The 20,836-nt window shown below is 43.1% G+C and overlaps 1 protein-coding gene and 1 pseudogene across 1 annotated transcript; one reads left to right on the forward strand and one right to left on the reverse strand.

The window, feature by feature from the left end:
* The first annotated feature begins 1,488 nt into the window (after positions 1–1,488).
* On the forward strand, positions 1,489–2,728 carry LOC133911168 (auxin-responsive protein IAA12-like). Its single transcript, XM_062353375.1, has 3 exons — positions 1,489–1,837; positions 1,939–2,277; positions 2,374–2,728. Exons 1-3 carry the CDS (start codon positions 1,632–1,634, stop codon positions 2,450–2,452), a joined length of 624 nt encoding a protein of 207 aa, XP_062209359.1. The 5' UTR covers positions 1,489–1,631; the 3' UTR covers positions 2,453–2,728.
* Positions 2,729–3,904: 1,176 nt separating this feature from the next.
* LOC133912907 (protein OSB2, chloroplastic-like) lies at positions 3,905–8,864 on the reverse strand (annotated as a pseudogene).
* Positions 8,865–20,836: the final 11,972 nt, after the last annotated feature.

A 20,836-nucleotide genomic window follows, 5' to 3' on the forward strand; every position in this document is an offset into this window, starting at 1 on the left:
GGAAAATGGTCAAAAATGGCATTTCTGGGCCTAAAGTTTAAGAAGAGTGACACATAAAGTATTAGTCAGTTTTCAGTGGCATTTTCAGGATTGGGCAACTTCCAATGGTATAAATAAAATTGTACCATTTCTTAACATGTCGTTTGACTTTGAAGTCTAAAGCCCTGTTTGTTTCCTACTTCTGGTTTTGCTTCTGATACTGGCAAAAACCAGAAGCCAGAAGTTAGAACAAACGGGGTTCTGGAGAAGCCAGAAGCCTGCTTCTGAGGAAAATAAATTAAAGCTGAGAAGCTCGCTGAAATACGCTTTTCTGATAAGCCATGTGCTGAGAAGCCAAAAATTTGTTGTAGAAGCTAACATATTATTTCCAAAAATAGCTTTTCAGATAAGTCAAAAATACAACTTTTCAGAAAAACCTAAAAGTAGAAGCTCAAATAAAAGGACCCTAAGTGCCAAAATCACGTGATGATGAACCTCGAGTGCGATTTACTCAAAGATGGATGAGAAGATGAGGAAGAGATGCACGCGTCATGAAGTAACGGACAATGCCCATACATTCCGCGATACATAAAATTGACAGGGCCGAAAGGAAACAGCACATAATAATGCACGAGAGATGCTCCCCCAATATCTCTAATCATAGCACCTAGTAATCATGCATTTCACACTTGTTTTCTTTTCTTCCATGATCATCCTATAGTTCATCTATGGAACCGGGTTATCGCATCATCCGCACCGGGTTACGTCTTTGCAAACCGATAATCATACTTCTGAAATCTAAACAGCCACCATGACTTGGAACATTTCAGATCAATGCACTCAGCTCCTAACTGGATCGGTCCCCGACTATACAAAACCGGAACTGCATGCTGTGATCGACAACCCGTTAACATGCCATGAGGCCCACTGAATACAATATCAACCCCGAGACCCGGAAAACCGCGTACGCATCCGCCCATCCGGTCCAACCAATCAAACCCAATTATTTAGCTAGATATATATGTACATATCATGGCCATAGAGAATTAAAAGCCAGCGAATACATATATATGTATATATGTATTGTAGTATCTTATAATTACTAATGAAGTATATTTAAAGTGATAAAAAAGTATAACACACGTGTAAAAGTGGTATATGAGAGGTGGGAGTACATACACCCAGGAGTACATACTAGTTTTCCTATATATATATATATATATATAGAGAGAGAGAGAAAGTACAATCTACTCTGCAGATATCATATGTGTATCCTCCAGCGGGTGGCGGGCCCTGCCCACATGGGCTGCCGCCGGATCCTACGGCACCGCCGTGACCCCGTCGACCGAGGAATCCGGTCGCCGGCCGACCCGGCAGGGCCCTCGTGGCTGCGCCCCGGCCACCCTCGCAGCACAAGCCTAGCCCACGCCCGGACGTCGCTGCATGCATGTGTCCGTGTCGCCTCGCCTCTCCCCTGGCTGTCCAGCTCCTATAAAACATGCACGCCGAGGCCACCCTTGGACCAACCAAACACACCAGCTCATCTCATTCTCAGAGATCACACATCCATCAACTCGAGACGCGTTAGAGACGCAGAGACTCACCAGTCACCATCACCGGCGTAGCGTAATCGATCGTTAGGTTGCTGGGAGATGGAAGCCGCTGTGGGCGACCTCATGGCGACCGAGCTGAGGCTTGGCCTGCCGGGCACCGCCGACGACGACCAGCCTCAGATGAAGGCCACGGTGCCGTCGACGCCTAGGGGCAAGAAGCGCACCACCGACACCGACGCCGTGGAGGACGCCGCCGCCGAGGAGGACAGCAAGCACGACGTCGAGGCAGCACCGCCGGTAGCCAAGTGCGTAGCAGTACTACCCTCATGCTCACAGATCGTGCAAATAGTACATGTCTGTCTCCTAGATAGAGTTCTTACATAGTGTTAAATGGCAACTCTTGCAGGGCGCCTGTGGTAGGGTGGCCGCCGGTGAGGTCATACCGGAAGAGCTGCTTCCAAGCAAGCAGCAAGCAGGCGACCAAAGATGAGGCGCCCAGCAGCAACACAGCAGCATCCGCAGCAGCGAACACTACCATCGGCTCCTTCGTGAAAGTGAGCATGGACGGCGCCCCGTACCTGAGGAAGGTTGACCTGAGGATGTACAAGGGTTACAGGGAGCTCAGGGAGGCCCTGGAGGCCATGTTCGTCAGCTCCAACAACGGTGGCGCAAACCTGTCGGAGTTCGCGGTCACCTACGAGGACAAGGACGGCGACCTGATGCTCGTCGGAGACGTGCCATTCGAGTAAGTGTCCAAGTTCTTCATCTTTTGATTGCAACGGAGACCGTCTTTATTATGTCAAACAAGTTTACTTACGGTGCAATTTGCATTTCTTTGCAGGATGTTCACTAGCACTTGCAAGAAGCTGAGGATCATGAAGAGATCTGAAGCCACAGGCCTGGGATCGTTGAGGCAATGAAGATTTGATGTCCGGACAAGATGTCATGGGCTTCTTTTTTTTTCCTTTCTATACTTTTTGTTCTTCTTCCTGGAACCAAGCCAAAGGATGAGCTTGGTGCATCAAAGTGCACACATGGATGTGTGTGGCTTTGTTTGTTTAAGAGACAAGTAGGTCTTTTAGCAGCACAAAGGAGATGTGGAGATTTCAGTTAACTCTTCATGTGTTTGTACAAACAAAACACAGTTATATTAAATCGTTGATCACTTGAAATCATGTTGTCATACAGTCAGAGGAACAGCTTAGTTGTCTTCGTGAGGTTATCCTCATCTTTGTATGATCCAAAATCAAATCATACCAAGGGAAGGCAAATAAAATGCAACATAAAATTAACCCAAACTGCGACATGCATCTTCGCCTTTTTGTTTACTCGCAACGCTTCAGATTCAGCAAGATATGTTTCCAGCACAAACAAAGGGCAAATTTTGATGAACGTTAGCCCATGCATGTTCCAGAATCAATTGAGTCCCAAAAAGAAGGCCTCGAGAAATATGTTTACCATGTGCAACAAGAAGATAAAAATCTGATCTGAACCTCTGGTCCATGTTCTGGAACAAATTGACTTGAATTGAAAATGCACCATGAAGCAAGTAGGCTCACCATGTGCTACAGCAAAACTAAAATTTCGAACAGCATGGTCATGACTAGCTGATCGCAAGATCCAAAACAAATATGACCGAGCCCAGTCAAACGAGAAAAGAAAATTATCTCCAAGATCGGTCAAGAAACAGAGTGCAGGCAGGGCACCGACGACCTGCCTGCGTTTTGTTGTCAACACATGCACTGACCGAACCACGGCCTGACAGGACGCATGTAGGCGCACATGAGATCGAGCTGCATCGAAGCATCCATTGGCACCAGCGACTGATTCCATCAGTCAGTTGATTGGTTATCAAGTCTTTATCCGGCCATCGGAACAAAAAAAAATTAAGTCAATACTCTTCATGGAATACAAAAGAAATTCTGGAGTCTTGTTGCAGTATCTTCTACCTTTCAGGACGGTGCAGCTGTATGGTTGCTGTCGTACTTGACGCCTGGAGATACGGCAGGTCCATGTGCCGGAGGCAAAAAAAAAAAAAAAAAAAAAAAAAAAAAAGAGAGAGAGCAGAGAGCACAGATTCTTCAGTGCCATTTCAGGTCAGGTCTACCTCAAGCTATGAGATACCAGCGTATATTGTGGTGTACCATAACAATGAGATGCACAAGATGCAAGATTTGGATGTACACTCGACATGCAAAAGCTTGGATCTGCTGTATCTGGCTATCTGGTACCAAGTAGATCTGCCTCCTTCGCATCACAGACAATCAGACAGGGCGGTAAAACATGAGATCCCGCAGTTTACTTCACTAGCTGGTACTCAGCTCGCAACAGATGTAGTAGTATTGTTACATCGTCTGAGATAAAAGACTATGTCACATATGACACTCAACTGATGCAACATACCAACAGATTTACGATATTTCAAACAATATGGCTTTGTCCAATTAATTCTGTTTGCGTTTGTCATTACTACGCTAGGGTGCATGATATTAGGGACGACGACATTACATCTGCCTCCTTGATAAGTTTCCAGAGCCTAGATATATATATGTACAACAAAATTGAAACAGCAAGGATGAATTAGTCCGATAGCACGTTTCGGGCATAGCAGATAATCGACCTGGACAATTGGGGACTGAGAAGATTCCTCCTTCATAGAGATAATCGATTGCCATCCAATGTCATGAACTCATCAGCATACATATAGGATACTCGTTTTCTCTCGTTGCCTTGCAGAGAATCCATTCTGGAGTCCAAAACTGCCAACTGAGAGAAAACCCAGTTAGGGCTGTTCCTCCCATCAACCCACAACGCTTCACCAGTGTGCTTATGTTTAAAGTCTGGATACCTCAGGTTCTTCTGTTGATATGAATAAATGGGGGTATTAAATTCATAAATCAAATGTATTTAACATTATCAAACAAATGTCCAGAACACATATCTTCAAAACAAAATGTAGGATATATGAGCTATTGAAGCAAATAAACAAATACATGAATAAGAAACGTAACGAACTTCAATGATGAATCTTCTGGGGAAGAGGAAAGAAAGAAAGAGCGGAATTTCACAACTTAACACAATGTGGGTGAACCTAACAACTTGATCCTTTTGTCATTTATTATGAGTCAAAGTAAAAGAAAGTAGCTTCTATTGGAGATGCTCCAGTTATAAATATAGACCAACCTACTCTTTGTCACATTACAATGTTTCATAATACGGAGGGCAAAAGGTATAATACATGGAGACATATCTAGTGTAAACCAAAAGGAGAGCACAATTCACTTCAATTTGGGCAACAAATCAAAGCAAAATGTTAAAAAAAAAACATGAGAATATCACTTATTTTAGTCTACCTCCAAATAAAATTTCAAGCACAAACTCAATCTATATCAGGAGGGGAGAAAAAAAGAAACTCCTGGAAACCTAACTATAGCTTTAAAGTATAAAGTGAAAATAAAAGATTGAGACAGCAAACTTCTCTTTTTTTTTGTTGGTTCCTCTCCTACACTTTCTGTTTGACCATGGAGTTTTAAAGCGCACAGCATTCTACTATATCCTAAATCTCTGTTTGACCTTTTCTGTTGAATTGATGGCCCGACACAAAGTGGAAAGTGGTTGCATGATTGCATATAGCTATTACTATTAGTTTATATAAGATATGTCCCACTGTACATAACAATATATAAGTACTCATTTCTTTGCAACAAGTTCAAAATTCAATCTATAAAGCAAAAAACCAAATGGTAAGTACACAAAACAAATCACATGAGGTTTGTTATTTGTATTAGACTTGTTTATTGATTCAGGACGACTGCTATTCTCAACTCTGCATGGGCATATATCACTAGGCTTAAACCACTAAAATTCAATTGCATGACTCAAGCAGCGGTACAAGCACTATACTAATGTTGATTAAGTTGTGATTTCTAAATTTTATTTTCGCTATTCTAGTTAAATCAGAAAATTTGGTGCAGTCCTTTTCTTTGAGGAAATTTAAAAAATACAAGTTCTTTGGCATATGTATAAAAAAACTACACATTTAAGCAAGTGTATAAAAAACTACACATTTAGTGACACATTGAAGCAAAAAACCATACAGTTAAGTGAATGTATTAAAATACCACACATTTAGCTGAACATGACATCAGAAAACTACACATTTAGAGTTCGATTCACCGATTTAAATGTTTAGCTTTTTGAAACATAGCAGTAGTTTTTTTATAATGAGCACTGTGAAATGTATAGTTATTTTATACACTGGCTTAAATGTGTAGTTTTCTGAAAATATGTGCCACTAAATGTGTTGTTTTTTTATACACCCACCTAAATGAGTAGTTTTTTTATATATGTGCCAAAAAAATTGTATTTTTTAAAATTTCTCTCCCTTTTTTTAAGAAATGAAGATTTGGTGTGTTCTCTTCTGGTTGAAGTGGTTAATACAATGAAATAAGGGTATATCTGGTTCAGAAATCAGAAGACAGCTCCAGCATACAAAATGCGGAACGCTGCTAGTACACTAGTCTCAAATTTTGAAGTAAGAAGAGCAAAACATCAGCACTAACCCACCAGGGAAAAAAGAAGAAACAGTTCTTATTTTATTTTTTCTTTCCTAACCGAATTTGGCTGTTTATCTTATCTGTTTTTAATGTTCAACCAAACTCCACTGACTGTTAATATATGAACTTCTTTCGAGTGGTTTTAGACTTTTACGTGCTCTCCCAGTTCTGCACTCAAGTTGTATTTTCTATTTGACAATTTGACATATGCTCCAAAAACAAAAAGATTAAGAGGTTTTACATACAAGACAAACTGTTATCATATAAAATAATAAATGATAATCAAACAAGGTAAATAAGACATCTAACCTTATTTGTCCTGTTATCCCACCAGTCAAGAGGATTAGCAAAGAAGGCTTGCCACAGCTCTTCAGATGATCGAAGGGACGAACTGATATTGCCCTTATTTTTATCCTCAGCTGAACTCAAGGTAGAATCAAAATAGCCTCCACGCCTTCCATCTTTTATTCAACAAAGAAAGAGTCAATTTTTACTTTTTATGTATTCTTATTACATCAATAAACAGCAACCTAGCACCAAGTTATGTCCATCATTGGCTGTCTCTTACGACAACACATACATGATACAGTGAAACAAGTAAGTTTGACATCAAATGCATAATACAACAATTCATAAATTAAAGAAAGTCATCTGCGATCAGGGAATCCCAAAATGACTATTTATGTCACAGAAGGTCATCAGGAAATTATATATTAAAACTCTGTAGACAAACACTTTCAAGAAGCATGCTGCCTAACAGATATTGATATATTAAATGGAGGGACATATCATAAGAGAAATTTACTTCTACATCTATGTAAATGAGGAGGCATAGTGGCAATGTTAACAGCAAATGAAATTATATATTACAAGAAAAATTGTGGCCGTGATATTAAAAAAACACTTTGGTGCATTTTGAAATTATAACTTTACATGCAATAAACCAAAAGCCAAGCTTCAGAAGGGTTGCATGTTGAGGACTGCTGGAGTGAACACAAAGTGAAATGTGTAAACAACTACTTTACTAATGTTTATTAAAAGTGGAATATGTCGCCACAGACAAATAGATAAGGATCTCACAGGAATATGAGCAGACGAGAACGGAAAAGGCAGCAAACTTACGATTCAAACGGAAGGTGTCACAGCCTAACTGAGATCCATACCTGGGGCATCTTGGCTTGCCTCTGGTTCTATAATCGAACTGGCTGGATGGACTCAATGAAATTCAACTGTTGAACCACAAAACCTGAGAGAGATAGAGAGATGATATCCATCAATCTATCATAATCACAGAAATGAGGGATAATGGAAATAGCATGTAAAGCAATCATGGTAATCAAAATGAAAATATTAGCGAAGATGATACTTGTAATAAATTTGCTGCTTCTAAGGCCCCTCATCAACAGTATCTGATACGAGCCGTCCAGAAACAAATATCCAGTCACCCTTCTTCACATGCTCAGAGGCCACAACAGACAGGTCATCCCAAAATGCTAGAGTTACCCTCTAGTACAATCTCCCCATTAAACACTTACAACAATTACTATTAAGAATGTATTTATCAATGATCTCAACCATTATTCATCATCTTTTACTCTGAAAGGACGTAAAAATTAGTATTACATAGCTGCATAGCAAGAAACATTTATATCAGCAATTCTTGCAGTCATGCTTGGGCCTAGCTCTTAACTTTTTGGGGGGGTTAGCAAACTAATATATTCAGAAATCAAATGAGGCATGGTTATTCCTCCATAGAGAGCCCAGTAAAGTAACTCAGTTTAATGCTTGATCCGTTAACCATGCATACAGTAAGTGTTCCCAAATCAAAACTCATTGTTAGTCTTGGTCATCACAGTACATCAGAAATTGGTTATTGAATCTTGTCAAGTTGTATAAAATTATTATAGCTAGCTAACACAACCTACGGGAAATAATTACTAATTATCACATCTTATGCTTAAATCTTCGCTGCTCAAAATAAACTCCATATTTAACTAAGGCATATCACTCAGTTGCAACAAGAAGTTTGTTCTGCAATTTCATTAGCGCTTTCTGACTTCACCATATAGGTAGCAAAACACTTTGCTACACTGTCCGCAAACAAAACTTCCTCTCATGATATCAATAATCACCTAGCTACAATCTAACAATAAACAAACTATGCCCAGAAAAAAAAGCAAAAATAAAGTTGCAGCGCTCTACAAATTGCCGAGCGCCTTGCCCCGGCGTCCAATAACCATCACGCTACGGCAAAGAGCTACATTGACACGCACGGTCGAACAGTTGTTTGCACCCAACAGTAGGGGAAGAAATAGATGACTGAGAAATGGGACGACTTTAACATGGGGCAGTACTAATTAACATTACCAAGTGGTATCGGTGGCCGACTTCGAGACGGCGATGCGGCCCCTCGCGACGGCGGCGCCGCTGGGAAGCTGCCGCAGCTCGACGTCCGTGCCCACAGTCCCGATCAGCCGCACCGAGTTGCACAGATCCCTGCTCCACGGGACCTCGCCCGGCCGCGGCGTTGTCGTCGTCGGCGCCGCAGTCCCCGGCCGCGGCGCGGCGGCCTCGCCGTACTGTGCGGAGCACCGGAGGCGGCGCCCTGGTGGCAGCAGCGGCGGAGGGAGGAGGAGGGAAGACCGGAGGCACAGGCGGCGGAGGCGGATGCCGGGAATGGGGTCGAGACTAGGGTTCAGGGTTTTGGGCGCGGACGCGGAGGCGACGGTGAGGATAGCCATGATATCTTCCGTCTCTCGCCTTCTCGTGAGTTTATTTCGGTGGCGTGGGCCCCCCTTTGCTCACTGCGAGTGGCCCCGGGACGTAGGGCAGCGGTGGCTGACACTGGGACCCACACGTCGCTGCGGTGGCTGCCGTACAGACCCAATACCTTCTTTTCTCGTTCCCGCTGCCCAGGGCGGACTTAGGAATCTCTAATGTATATAACCTAACCCGTTCTAAAGTTATAAGATGGGTTCATATTGATTTGATTTTTCTTGTTGCCATATGTTTAACGCTTGTAATCCCCGGCGATTCTAAAAGCATAGGACCCATTAATCAGAAAAATGAGAGCAAGTTTCATTATAAATCATATATTAGTGCATTTGAGGGGCTATTTGGTTTTGCCTTTAAAAAGTAAAGCTAAAATTTGATCATGTCTAGAAAATTTGATTTCTGTTTGGTTCAGGACTAAAAATTTGGTTATAGTAAAGCTAGGTAAGATTCTTTATCGTCCTGATTTTTAACTAGCCAAAATTTTAGTGTGGACTCAAACTAAACACTACTCGATATGGCTAAATTTTGGTATGACTTCAGTTTTGACATGGCCAAATTTTAGCTTTCCTTCCTGAGGCTAGAATCAAATAGCCCCTGGATGCATTTTAAACCATATTTAATAATATGTGTTACTTTGAATCATATATTTTACGTTAATATTTTAGTTTGCATCGTGTCTAAGCATTTGAGTGGTGACTTATTTTCAGCTCAAGCTTTCTTTCTCTCGTTCATTCTTTATTGTATACTTCTCATTTGGCCTCAAGTTATTAGAGTCAATTCTCCATATAAGGCCTCCATAGTCAATGTGGCATCACTCTTAGACTTCATCATCTATTTATATTCCTTGTAGACACCACAACCTCAAGTTTCCGCATGCAGCCGCTCCTCTCCAGCCATGTCTACCTTGTTGTCGTTTCTCCACAAGTCACCACTTGCACCGCCACACCATCCCGCCCATGTCTATTTCACCATCGTCCCGACGCCTATCTCAGCAATGCTAATGAACAAGTAATCAGAAGGTCAAATTACATACAAGATGTTGGCTTTTTGGATGATCAGTGGTGCCATAAACTTGATATCATCCTATGCAATATGAAGATGCGACTTTAGCAACTTGAGGCCAAAGTGGAAGCAGACAATGAAGAATGAAACTAAGAAGAAGAAAGCTTGGTTTGAAAACAACAGTCCACTCTCCTAAATGAATACATAAAGTTTAGATGAATAAAACTACTCGTCACGTGAGCATGGTCAAAGGTTGAATCTTTAAACATGGTGCAAATTAAAACATTAGCATCAAATATGGTTCAAAGTGGAGGTTTCTTATTAAAGGAGGTTCAAAGTGCAACAAATATACTAATACATGATCCAAAGGAAAATTTACTCAAAAAATCATCCATTCCTAACCTCCTCTATCCCCTTCGCGTGAAATCCACTTCCACTACCCATGTCCTTCCGCTGTCGAGCACGAAGCGATTGCTGCTCGCAGCTCCAATCGACCATTTCCCCTCTGGCATCCCACTGCTATACTTCCGCCGCCACCAGCCTTCCATGCGAGCATGCATCAACCCCCTTGTCACCGACGGTTCCCCTCTCACAGCCACTATCGCTGATGAAGCTCATGGATTCGGCGACCTCTGCTTCAAACACCACTAGATCTGGCGACCGCTACTTCGAGCATCACTGGATCCAGTGACGTTCAGTGGCTTGGGGTGTCTGCTCACTTGACGGCACCATCCAGATGTGTAGATCTTCTTCATATATGTCATCATGGTGCAACTCATAGGAGTCTCTCATCCTCAACTATCATATTATGTAGAATAATACATACATACATACATACATACATAATATCTAAAAGGTCTTGCTTTTGCCAAAGTCATGTTGGTTCGTATAATGACCAACATTTCTGCAAAACCCTAAAAGTACATTTGACATCTTTTCTTGATGCTGAGCATACAATCTATCCTTCTACTATAGGTATAAGAATTGTTTTGGCAAATGTTGCCCACTCAGGATAAATTTCATCATCTAAGTAGTATCCCATATTATATTCTAACCTATTAACAGTAAATGTAACTTCTAGAGTTCTTCCTTGTAGCACCTGTGTGAACAATGGTGACTAGTTTAACACATTGAGATCATTGTTTGAACTAGCGACACCAAAAACAGGCATGCCAAATTCAGCGGTCATAGGAGGCAACCTCTTTGAGAATGATAGTGGGTACTCCATAGTCACCACATGTAAATTGCCCCTTCTATGCAACTGTATAATTTCCCCATTGCCAATGCATACAATCAAGACTTCCCAACATCACAGGGAATCTATGTGCCTTTCCAAGTTGAAGCATGAGTTACATATCCTCATCGATAGGTTTTCTAAGATATTGTTGACCAAATATGTGTCTCACAATCTATGATTTATAATGGCTCATCCTCGCTCTTGCTCCCGCTCCCACACCTCTATCACCCCACCAGCTCCCTCTGCCCTCCTCTATCGCCCTTGCCATGGCCTTTGCCTCTAGAGTAGTGACTGCGCGAAACTGTAGATGGGGAACCGACCACCAATGATGATTGATGACCGAGACTTTGCTCCTGGAAGGAAGTCCTTTCTCGCTTTGGATCTACAGTACACCATCCCTCTTCTTTCACTAATGGATGTTTCTTCATGCTTGTGGTTTTTAGAATATACACCTTTTGGCTCACGTGCTCTGTAGTGAGTTGGGCTCTGCACTTGGTTCTGGGTAGTTCCTGCGCGGGGTTTCACGTCCACTATGAGTTAGATAGGCATTTTTGATTCTCAGTTGCCTCTAAGCATGTTGGTTTGTTCATTTACACGCTTAAGAGAATTACTACTAAGCATTTTGATGTCTACTTTCATCTCTGGAGAGATGGTTGGCTAGATTTGATCTGGGAGAGTGAAGCACTGGTCTAGGGAGGAAGACAGCCAATGAACCCTGGTTTCTCGTAAGCAAAAATCTAAACCCCATGCCCACCCCAAAAGGGTCTCCTTTGCCCCTTCCCTTGTGCTTACTTCTCCTTCAAAAAAAGCTTCTCCCGCTTATCTAGTTCCCTCGTTGAAGATTGGTCAGTTTAGATGCCTAATTCTCAATTTTTCCCCTGTTCTTCCGAGTCTCTTCAGAAGTGCTTCTTGTTCTTCCTCGTCCTCAACCTTGGTTCTTGTCTGAAGAGTTATCTCTCATTTCAATTCCACCATGTCTATCAGCAAAAGTTATCCTATTCAACAGCGTGTTGCCCCATCTAAATTGCGTGAGAGAAAGCAAGGACAGAGGTCTAGGCCAACCACCCATGAGGAAGTTGAGAGAGCAAAAGATTACTGATAGTAGGAGAGGAGATCAGCTTTGTCCCTTCCCAAGATGGGAGGGTTGGTCGCCCGAGGAGCGTTTCGGGAGCCGCTAAAAGTACTCATTGCATCATCTTGCAACAGAAAGATGTGCCACACAAAGTCAATAGTTCATCCCATGCATCATAGCCTGGGGTTGAAGATACATGCTCCAGATGCTTAGCTTTAGGGCATATCATTAAGGTTTTTCCAAATTCTTTCATATGCAAAGGATGCTTTCGCTATTTGCCACAAGAAATCCTATTGTCTCAACTCGACAGGTAGAAGCAATTAGAGTTAAAATTTGAAAGGGTCTATAACATGTCACCAACCCACGTCCCCCAGTCACGATGATAGTTCCAGCCCACGTCCTAGAGGGGGTTCTATAGACCCATTGTTTAAACAAACCACCTCCTGCTCCCAGAAAACCCCAACTCTTTCTCCTAGCCTCAAGCTCACCGAAAACCCCTTGTCTCCCTTTGCCATTCACTGTTCCCCCACCACTGCTCTCCCAGATATTCCTTTAACCTCCCTTCATTCTAAAGGTTGTTCTCCAATGGCCAACTTTGGCATTGACCTGGTGGCGCTTCATCCCACTAGAGATGTCGATGGTGGATGGAGGACCAAATGATGAGTTTGTCATTGCTGAAGATGCAAGAACCTCGGTCTCCCTTGCTGGTAGTCTGATCAATGCCAACGACGAGTTTGTCATTGCGCTGGATGAGGCAGAGGTTCTACAACCAGAAGACTTTAACTTTGCCACCCAGTAGATTTGGTAGCACCTTGAAGACCACCTCCATTTCCAGGTCCTTTACTCTTGTCCCCATCCTTTCAATATCACTCTCCTCCAACTCAGGGATGTCTTTCAGAGGGATAGGATGTTTAATGGAAACCCCCATATCATCTACGGCACAACAGTCAGATTCATTGAGCATGACAAGGCTATTAATTTTAGGAACTCGCCATACTCTAGAATTAGGTGGTTTATGATTCTTGGCTATCTTTTGGACTACATAAACCTTGCGTATCTTAATCAAGCATGTGATTCTTTTGGAAAGCTCATCCACTGGCACTCCAATGCCAGGAGTAAGGCCTATGTGTTGGTTAAATGCCTCTATGATAGCGTTGAGCATGTTCCCCATAGTCTGGTGATCAGACAAGGACTCAAAATGGGTGGAGTGGGTAGGTCTTCGACATGTACAGTCTACATCCTGAATAATGAGTTTGCAAATCCATTGCCTGCTAACTTTCTGCCAAACAACGGCAACCCGCACCCTTTCCACCCGTCGGTCTTCCAGAAGAGCCAAAACCTAAAGATGTTCAATCTTTAGAACAGCCTCAGTCGGACCCAGTGTGGGACGCAGCAGTGGCCGAACTTGAACAGCAACAAAATGCCTGGCCTGCTTGGTCGCTGGGCATTCAACCATCACTGCTTATGCCCCAACACCCCAAACAGCCTCAGGTGGAGTTCTTAACTTTGTTGGATAGCAGCTCTACCGCAACCAGCTCTTTGTCTGATAGTGCCCAAGATTGGCACTTGCATTTCAAGTCCACATGGCCAGTGTTAACTAAACATCAAGAAGACCAGACGGTTGCCGGTGTTGATGATCTTGATCAGCAGCCAAACTGGATCTAGCCTTTCCAGTTTGGCTCTCCAATGTCCTTTCCATGGCGTTTCCTTAAGCCTTGCCCTTAGCATGGTAAAAGCACCTCTTGCCCAGTCCCAACCTTAGCAGTTGCTCGTTCCAAGTCACGGTGGACTTCTCTCAGCTTGACCCTAGAAAAAAAGTTCATGTCAGCTTACACTCACTGTCTCATGCGGTGATTAGTCTGGTTGAAGATAGTCCCAGATAGTAGGCGTCTTGCATGATTTCAGAGGACAAATATGATCTGAAGGCAAGTCTGCCAGTTAAGAACATGTATTAAAGAAGGAAGGCTATGAAAAGCATGATTCCTATCGGAAGTTGAGCTTTAAGTCTTGGAAGTGCTCTAAGAGATATGCATGCACGGATGAAGATCCTCATTCACTGATGAGCAGCCTTAGAAGAAGCAAACACCTGGAGTCCAAGCTTCAAGGTTCAATGGGTGATAGCTTCTCAGGAGCCACCCAGAATAGGAAATGCAATCAAAGGACTCCTAATGCTTTAGCTGCTCCCCCCTCTTGATGGTATTTTTAATCTCCTGGTTTCCTTCCTTGGTTCTGTTAAGTTTTCCTCTCTTGCGGATCTTGATTCCTATCTTGACTCATTTTTTTCAAATCCCTTTGGAGTCCATCCATAAGAGGGCGATTGAGGGCTGCAATATTGATCATGTGGATGTGTCAACTGATTTGCTGCTAGACCCGAAGATGCATCAGAGGAGCGCCAGGACCACAACGAATCCCTTTTGACTTTGCATCCTGATAAACAGATTTTCCACTTAGGCTTCTGAAGTGGAGTTGTCGAGACATGTACTTTTGCTAGAACTTCTATTATGTGATTGCTGGGTGGCCCTCCCTGCACACTGTCATGATACTACTACTTGCATCTGATTTTGTATTTTTCGTATGATGCTAGGCTTCTCCTGCACCGGTGTTGTCCTCCTTTCCTTTTCTGCTCCTATCTCTGTGGAGGGTCCTTTTATGCCCCTTTCTAGTTTACATGGGGTCCAGTTTGGCTATCTTTATCTCCCGTTGGTTTGCGCTCACTTTATTATTGGTTTAGGACCCTAGGTTGTTCATGTTGTGCTCTGTCTTTGTCTGACAATGCACGATATAATAATAGGCAACCGTACAGATACCAAATTGTGGGTTCCTTCTCCTTGCATTAGTTTGGAGCCCTCCCTCATTAATGCCCTGAGGATGGAGGGCTTTAAACTTGTCGGGGGCTCCTCTATATTATTGATGTTGCCTGGTGGTGTTCTAGCTTGTTATCTGCTGCTCACTAAGAGTTCATCTAAAGGGATCCCTATCCTTTCTTCTAGCATGTGGCTAGGAGGTCAGCTTCGCTACTTTATAGTTGCTCAATGGCCTTGAAGAAGAAAAGCTGGACCATCCTCAATTGAAATATTACGGGGGTTAACAATGAAGACAAATAGAGAGTAGTAAAAGCTAAGGTTGATGAATGTGTGTGTTCAATTGTGTGCCTGCAAGAATATAACACTCAGTTTTAAAAGAACAAAACTGGGCACAACACATATATGCCAGGATCAAGTTTCATACATGTGCTTACTTCATTAGTGTATCATCACAGTGCCAAGATTACAATGATAATAAACTATTACAAAAGGACCTAAGGGTCTAGAAGAAAAACACAGCGGAACTAAGAAGAGGTCTTCAGCGTCAGCAGGGACTCCATCTTCCACAGGCGTCGACCGGGGCAACGCCAGCCTAGAAAAGTAGCTCTGGGTCGAAGTCGTCCTCGTTGACGGTAGCAGCTTCAGTGCCGGCTTCTTAACAACAGTAGAATGCAAGGGAGGGGAGCAACAAGTGTGAGTACAAAGATTGTACTATGCCAGTGGAGGGAAACATGATATGTTGTTTAAGTCAAGAAAAAATTTAGACGCAGGCTAACTGCACTAAGCAACATGAATCTATGATTCCAACAATAGGCATCCTATTTACTAAGTGAAGACATAACTATGACAATAGGATTGACTCATCGGATTTCATCCGACTACCAAGACTCACCAGGTAATCCCATTACCCGGCTACCCAACCAACCTGACCAAACCCTGATTCCAACTAATCCTGAAGAAGTCCAAGTTCGCTCTTGACCGTGAGCACGGCTGATTAATCAGTTTATACTCTGCAGAGTTTGCACAACTTTCCCCACAAGTCGTGATTCCCATGTTGCTTCACACTTCTGGGGTGTGGAGTCGGGGTTTCACTACAAGGCCTTTACAAAGCTCCCACTAACCTGCAGGCATCCACTGAAGTTTCACCGCTAACAGACGATTCCATCTCTGCAGAGGCCCCCTCTTGTGCCACATAACCATCCAACGATGCCCACAGAACTAGAGGGGTGGCTAATTAATTGGCTAGGCCGTACCCATTTAGGCCTCGTGGTTGTGCGAATCTAACTTGGTTACATGTTCAAGAGCCGGTCCTTAGGACCCCACACAGGAACAAACAAAGCCTGCCATAGGCGCCACCTCAAACCATCCATCCTGCTAGGATCTCTATACCATGTTGCTATAAAAATTACCCTTTCCTGATTCTTGTTCCATGATTCATTAGTCAAGATTAACATTTTTCCCAACCCTGACTGTACTAGCATATCTACCCATTCTATATTATGAATAAACAACGGCGACATGGAATATTCAAGGAAAACTAGTAAACCCTATCATGAAGTTTCGTATTTAGACAAGCATGCATAATGAAGGATAAAACTACACCTGCAAATCCTAAAACAGGGTAAAGAAATGCTCAAGGGCACTTGCCTTCGACAGGATGCTTCTCAAAATCTTCAAAATCTTGGTCTTGGAGATTGCCGAACTGCTCAGCTCCTAACCGCCAAACTGAAAAGAGCACACACAAAGGAAAACCTAAGAACAGTACACCAAACAGTACTGAAACTAAACATAAACCCTACAAAAAGATTCTACACATCGCTACGAACATTTGGACGCAAAAATCGCCCAAATCGGAGCTACGAGCGAAAAGTATTAAGCTTTTGAAGTTCCAGGGACTAATCTGCAATTTTTACTTGAATTTCAGAGAAATAACGAATTGATTTTATACTGAAAATTGGAATTATGACGCAATAAAGATTTAATGAATTATTTGTAAAAGGGAAATTCTACGGAATATGAGCATGGACCCCGTGGACCACGGCCTTATGGCCAGTCCACAGGTCCATGGTGGACCGGGGCCGAAAGGGTATGGCCAGTCTAATCCGGGCCATCGGACTAGATCGAATGGCCAAGATTGAAATAGGGTGACAGCAAGCGGCGAGGGACGGGCAGGCGACAGCCGACAGTGGTGGGCGGCGATAGAGCTCGTCGGCGCACGCAAAAAGGTGCCTCTAGCCACCAAACAAGATGGGGTTTAGCGCATAAGAGAGAGGAGGGGATGGGGATTCTTACGGTGGACTCGACGGCGGCAGAGGGGCTCCAGAGATGGCCAGCGACAAGGAAGAACGGGCGGCGGCACTTGGAACACGGTCCAGTGGCCGACAACGATGGGAGGAGCTCCAAAAGTCGCTGAGGTGCGCTCCTTGAGGTCCTGCGACACCATAGAAGCAAGGAATGAAGTTAATTATGGTTCGATCGAAGCAAATTTGAGCGACGGAGAGCTTCAGACTAGCGGCAATGGCGGTGACGGCAGCGAGCTCAAATCCGTGTGCAAGAGAGAGGGGAAACAGGTTCTTCGGGTGCGGAATGGCATGAGGGTGGGCTTAAACAGCCGAGAGAGGAAGGGGGATGGCCGGATTCGAGAAGAAACGGTCGGCGACATGCAAGGAATGAATGCGTGGTTTGAGCAAGATAGAGCACCAATCAAGGGGGAAAATGGCCGGGCGACCGATTGGGAAGGAGAGGATCGCGGAGGTGCGCATTGATTCACGAATTAAGGCACGGGAGGGCTCGGATTGGAAACCGCCGCGGGGATTTTGGGGGCGATCGGCATCAGGCGGCGGGAGTAAGAAGGCGAGCTGCCAGCGGACGGCTCGGCTCGACGACTCGGCTGGCTGCTTGGCCAGGCCTGCTCGCAGGGAGAGAGACGGGGAGGGAAGCGGCTCAGCTGGGCCCCACCTGGCAGTGGCAAGGGCGGGAAGGGGACCGGCTAGGTGGGCCGGGAGGCCGGCTGGCCTTGCCGGCTGGCGCGGGAGAAAGGAGACCTGCGCGGGAAAGGAGAGAAAGAAGGGAGTTGGGCCGAGAGAAGGGAGAAACGGCCTAAGGCTAATTTTCCAATTTAGAAATCCTTTTCTTTTTTTTTGATTTTGAACCATTTTTCAAAAAGGGTTTGAACGAGCGATTTCTAGCGAGTTTTGGCAAATTTTTTCCACACATAAAACCTTATTGCAACTACAACGGCATGAATGCAATAAACATTTAAACTAGGCCAAATTAAATTTAGAAATTAATTTTCGTTTTGAACAAATTGCAACCACCTAATTAAGTTCCTGCAAAATTTTAAATTATTGCAAAAATTGAGATTTAGGGTGTTACAAAGAAACCAAGAAAAGTTCCTTCGATAGCTCTTTCAACACGAAGCTATGTCCCAAGCATTTTAACAAGTTTTCTTTGCCCCCTCCAATGGAGTTTCGGGAGGGATTCTGGTTGTTTGGGTTGGCGCACACTTCTTGGGTCATGTAGAATACATCTCTAGCTTTGCGATCACCATCAAATTTACCTCAACTTTTGATGCCACAAAGTGGAAGTTAACCTCTATTTATGGCCCATGTTATGAAGAAGCCAAGAACAACTTCATTAACTGGTTAAGGAACTTGGAGATTCGGGATGAGGATAATTGTATTTTCCTAGGTAAATTTAACCTCTATAGAAGCACTTCTGACAGAAACAAGCCAGATGGTAACCTTAATGACATGATCTTGTTTAATGACCTAATTAGTGAAATAGGGCTCCTAGAGATTCCTTTGAAGTGCAAAAACTTCACCTAGAGTAACATGCAAGATGATCCTTTACTTGAGTAGTTAGACTAGTGCTTCTCAACTGTTAATTGGACAACTAGCTACCCAAACACTCTGTTATTGCCAATGTCAAAACCATCTCAAATCACATCGCTTGCTATGTGCAAATAGGCACCAATATTCCAAACACTAGGGTCTTCAGATTTGATAAATTCTGAGTGGATCAACCATGGTTCATGGAAGTGGTCCAGAATTCTTGGAACACAAATGTCAATGCTTCTAGCAGCATAAGTCAGCAGGTGACTAAATTTAAGATCCCAAGAAGAAACCTAAGGAAGTGAGGCAGATCAATTTCTCAATTTAACAAAATCCTTAATGTGAGCAATGAGTCTTTGATAGTCTTGGACACAATTGAAGAAAGTAGAGCCTTGTTCATTCAGGAGAAGAATTTCAGACACATCCTGAGAAAGCACATCCTGAGGTTGCTTAAGGCCAAGAATGAGTCAATCTTTGGGATGAGGACACTAAATTCTTTCATGCGGCAGGCACCGAACAATACAGAATCAAAACTATCACGAGTCTAGAGACTAATGAAGGGAGAAGTATCACATACCACTATGAGAAAGTTGTAACTCTTTGGCAAGTTAATAAAGATAGAATGAGTATTGCAGGTGAAACTACTATCTTCTTTGATCTTGACAAACTGATTTATCTAAGAGAAGATCTTGAGCTCCTTTCAGAACCTTTCTCCAAGAAAGAGATTGATGAGATGATCAAAGATATTCCTTTTGATAAGACCCCTAGCCCAAATGGTTTCAATGGGTTATTCATTAAGAAGTGCTAAAACATCATCAAAGGAGACTTCTATGAATTGATTGAGGATTTTGAAGAGGGATTTTTTTTTTGCATTTCCTAAATACCTCTTACATCACTCTTATCCCCAAGTTGAACAGTCCAATAAAGGCTAGTGACTACATACATATCTCCCTTCTAAATTCAACCTCAAACTCATCACCAAGCTCCTTGCCAACAAGCTGCAAGCTAGAATTCTTGACTTGGTCCATCAGAACCAGTATGGCTTCATCAAAGGTAGAACCATTCAAGACTGTCTTGGATGGGCCTTTGAGTATATTGACCAATGTCACAAATCAAAGGAGGAGATTGTTATCCGCAAGCTTGATTTGAAAAAGCTTTGATAGAGTTGATCATGGTCTCATCATTCAAATGATGGATAAGTTAGGCTTTAGTCAGAAGTGGACCTCCTAGGTTAGCTCCATCTTTGAGTTAGGTTATTCATCTATTATCCTCAATGGGATTCTAGAAAAATCCTTTTCTTGCAAAAGAGGAGTTAGATAGGGAGATCCTCTATCTCCCCTTCTCTTTGTCATTGCGGTAGAGCTTCTTCAGTACATCATCAATGAGGCAAGAGTCAGAGCTCTCCTCTCTCTTCGGCTAAACCTGATGCACACAACAGACTTTTCGGTTATCCAATATGGACGACACCATCATTATCCTCAGGGCTCCCCAGAGAGAGCTCTTTTGTCTCAAAGACATCCTTCACACCTACACACAATCTTTAGGTCACAAGATCAACTTTGCTAAGTCCTACTTGGCCCCATTAATATGACTAAGGAAGAAATGAATCTCCTGACTGGAGTTTTCAGATGCACAATAGTTTCTATGTCTTTTACCTAGCTTGGTCTTCCCTGGGTATCATTCGACCAATGTTTGAATATATGACTTACATTATGCACAGGATTGAGCTAAGAATCACAACCACCTCCTTGTTACTGGGTCTTACCGGAAGGCTCACTTTGATGAACTCTGCACTTTCCTCACTCCCAACATATAGCATGTGCACCTCAAATTGCCAAAGAAGACTATCAAGATTATTGATAGAGCTAGGAGAAATTGCTTATGGGGAGAACCTGAGGGTTCTTCAAGAGGAAGGGCCTTAATCGTTCGGAAACAAGTGTACGTCCCCAAAAACAAAGGGGGTTTGGGGGTTATCAATCTGTCATCATAGAGCGATGCTCTTCTAATCAAACACTTGCAGAAATT

The sequence above is a fragment of the Phragmites australis genome, chromosome 3 (genome assembly GCF_958298935.1).
Source record: "Phragmites australis chromosome 3, lpPhrAust1.1, whole genome shotgun sequence".
Lineage (NCBI taxonomy): Eukaryota > Viridiplantae > Streptophyta > Magnoliopsida > Poales > Poaceae > Phragmites > Phragmites australis.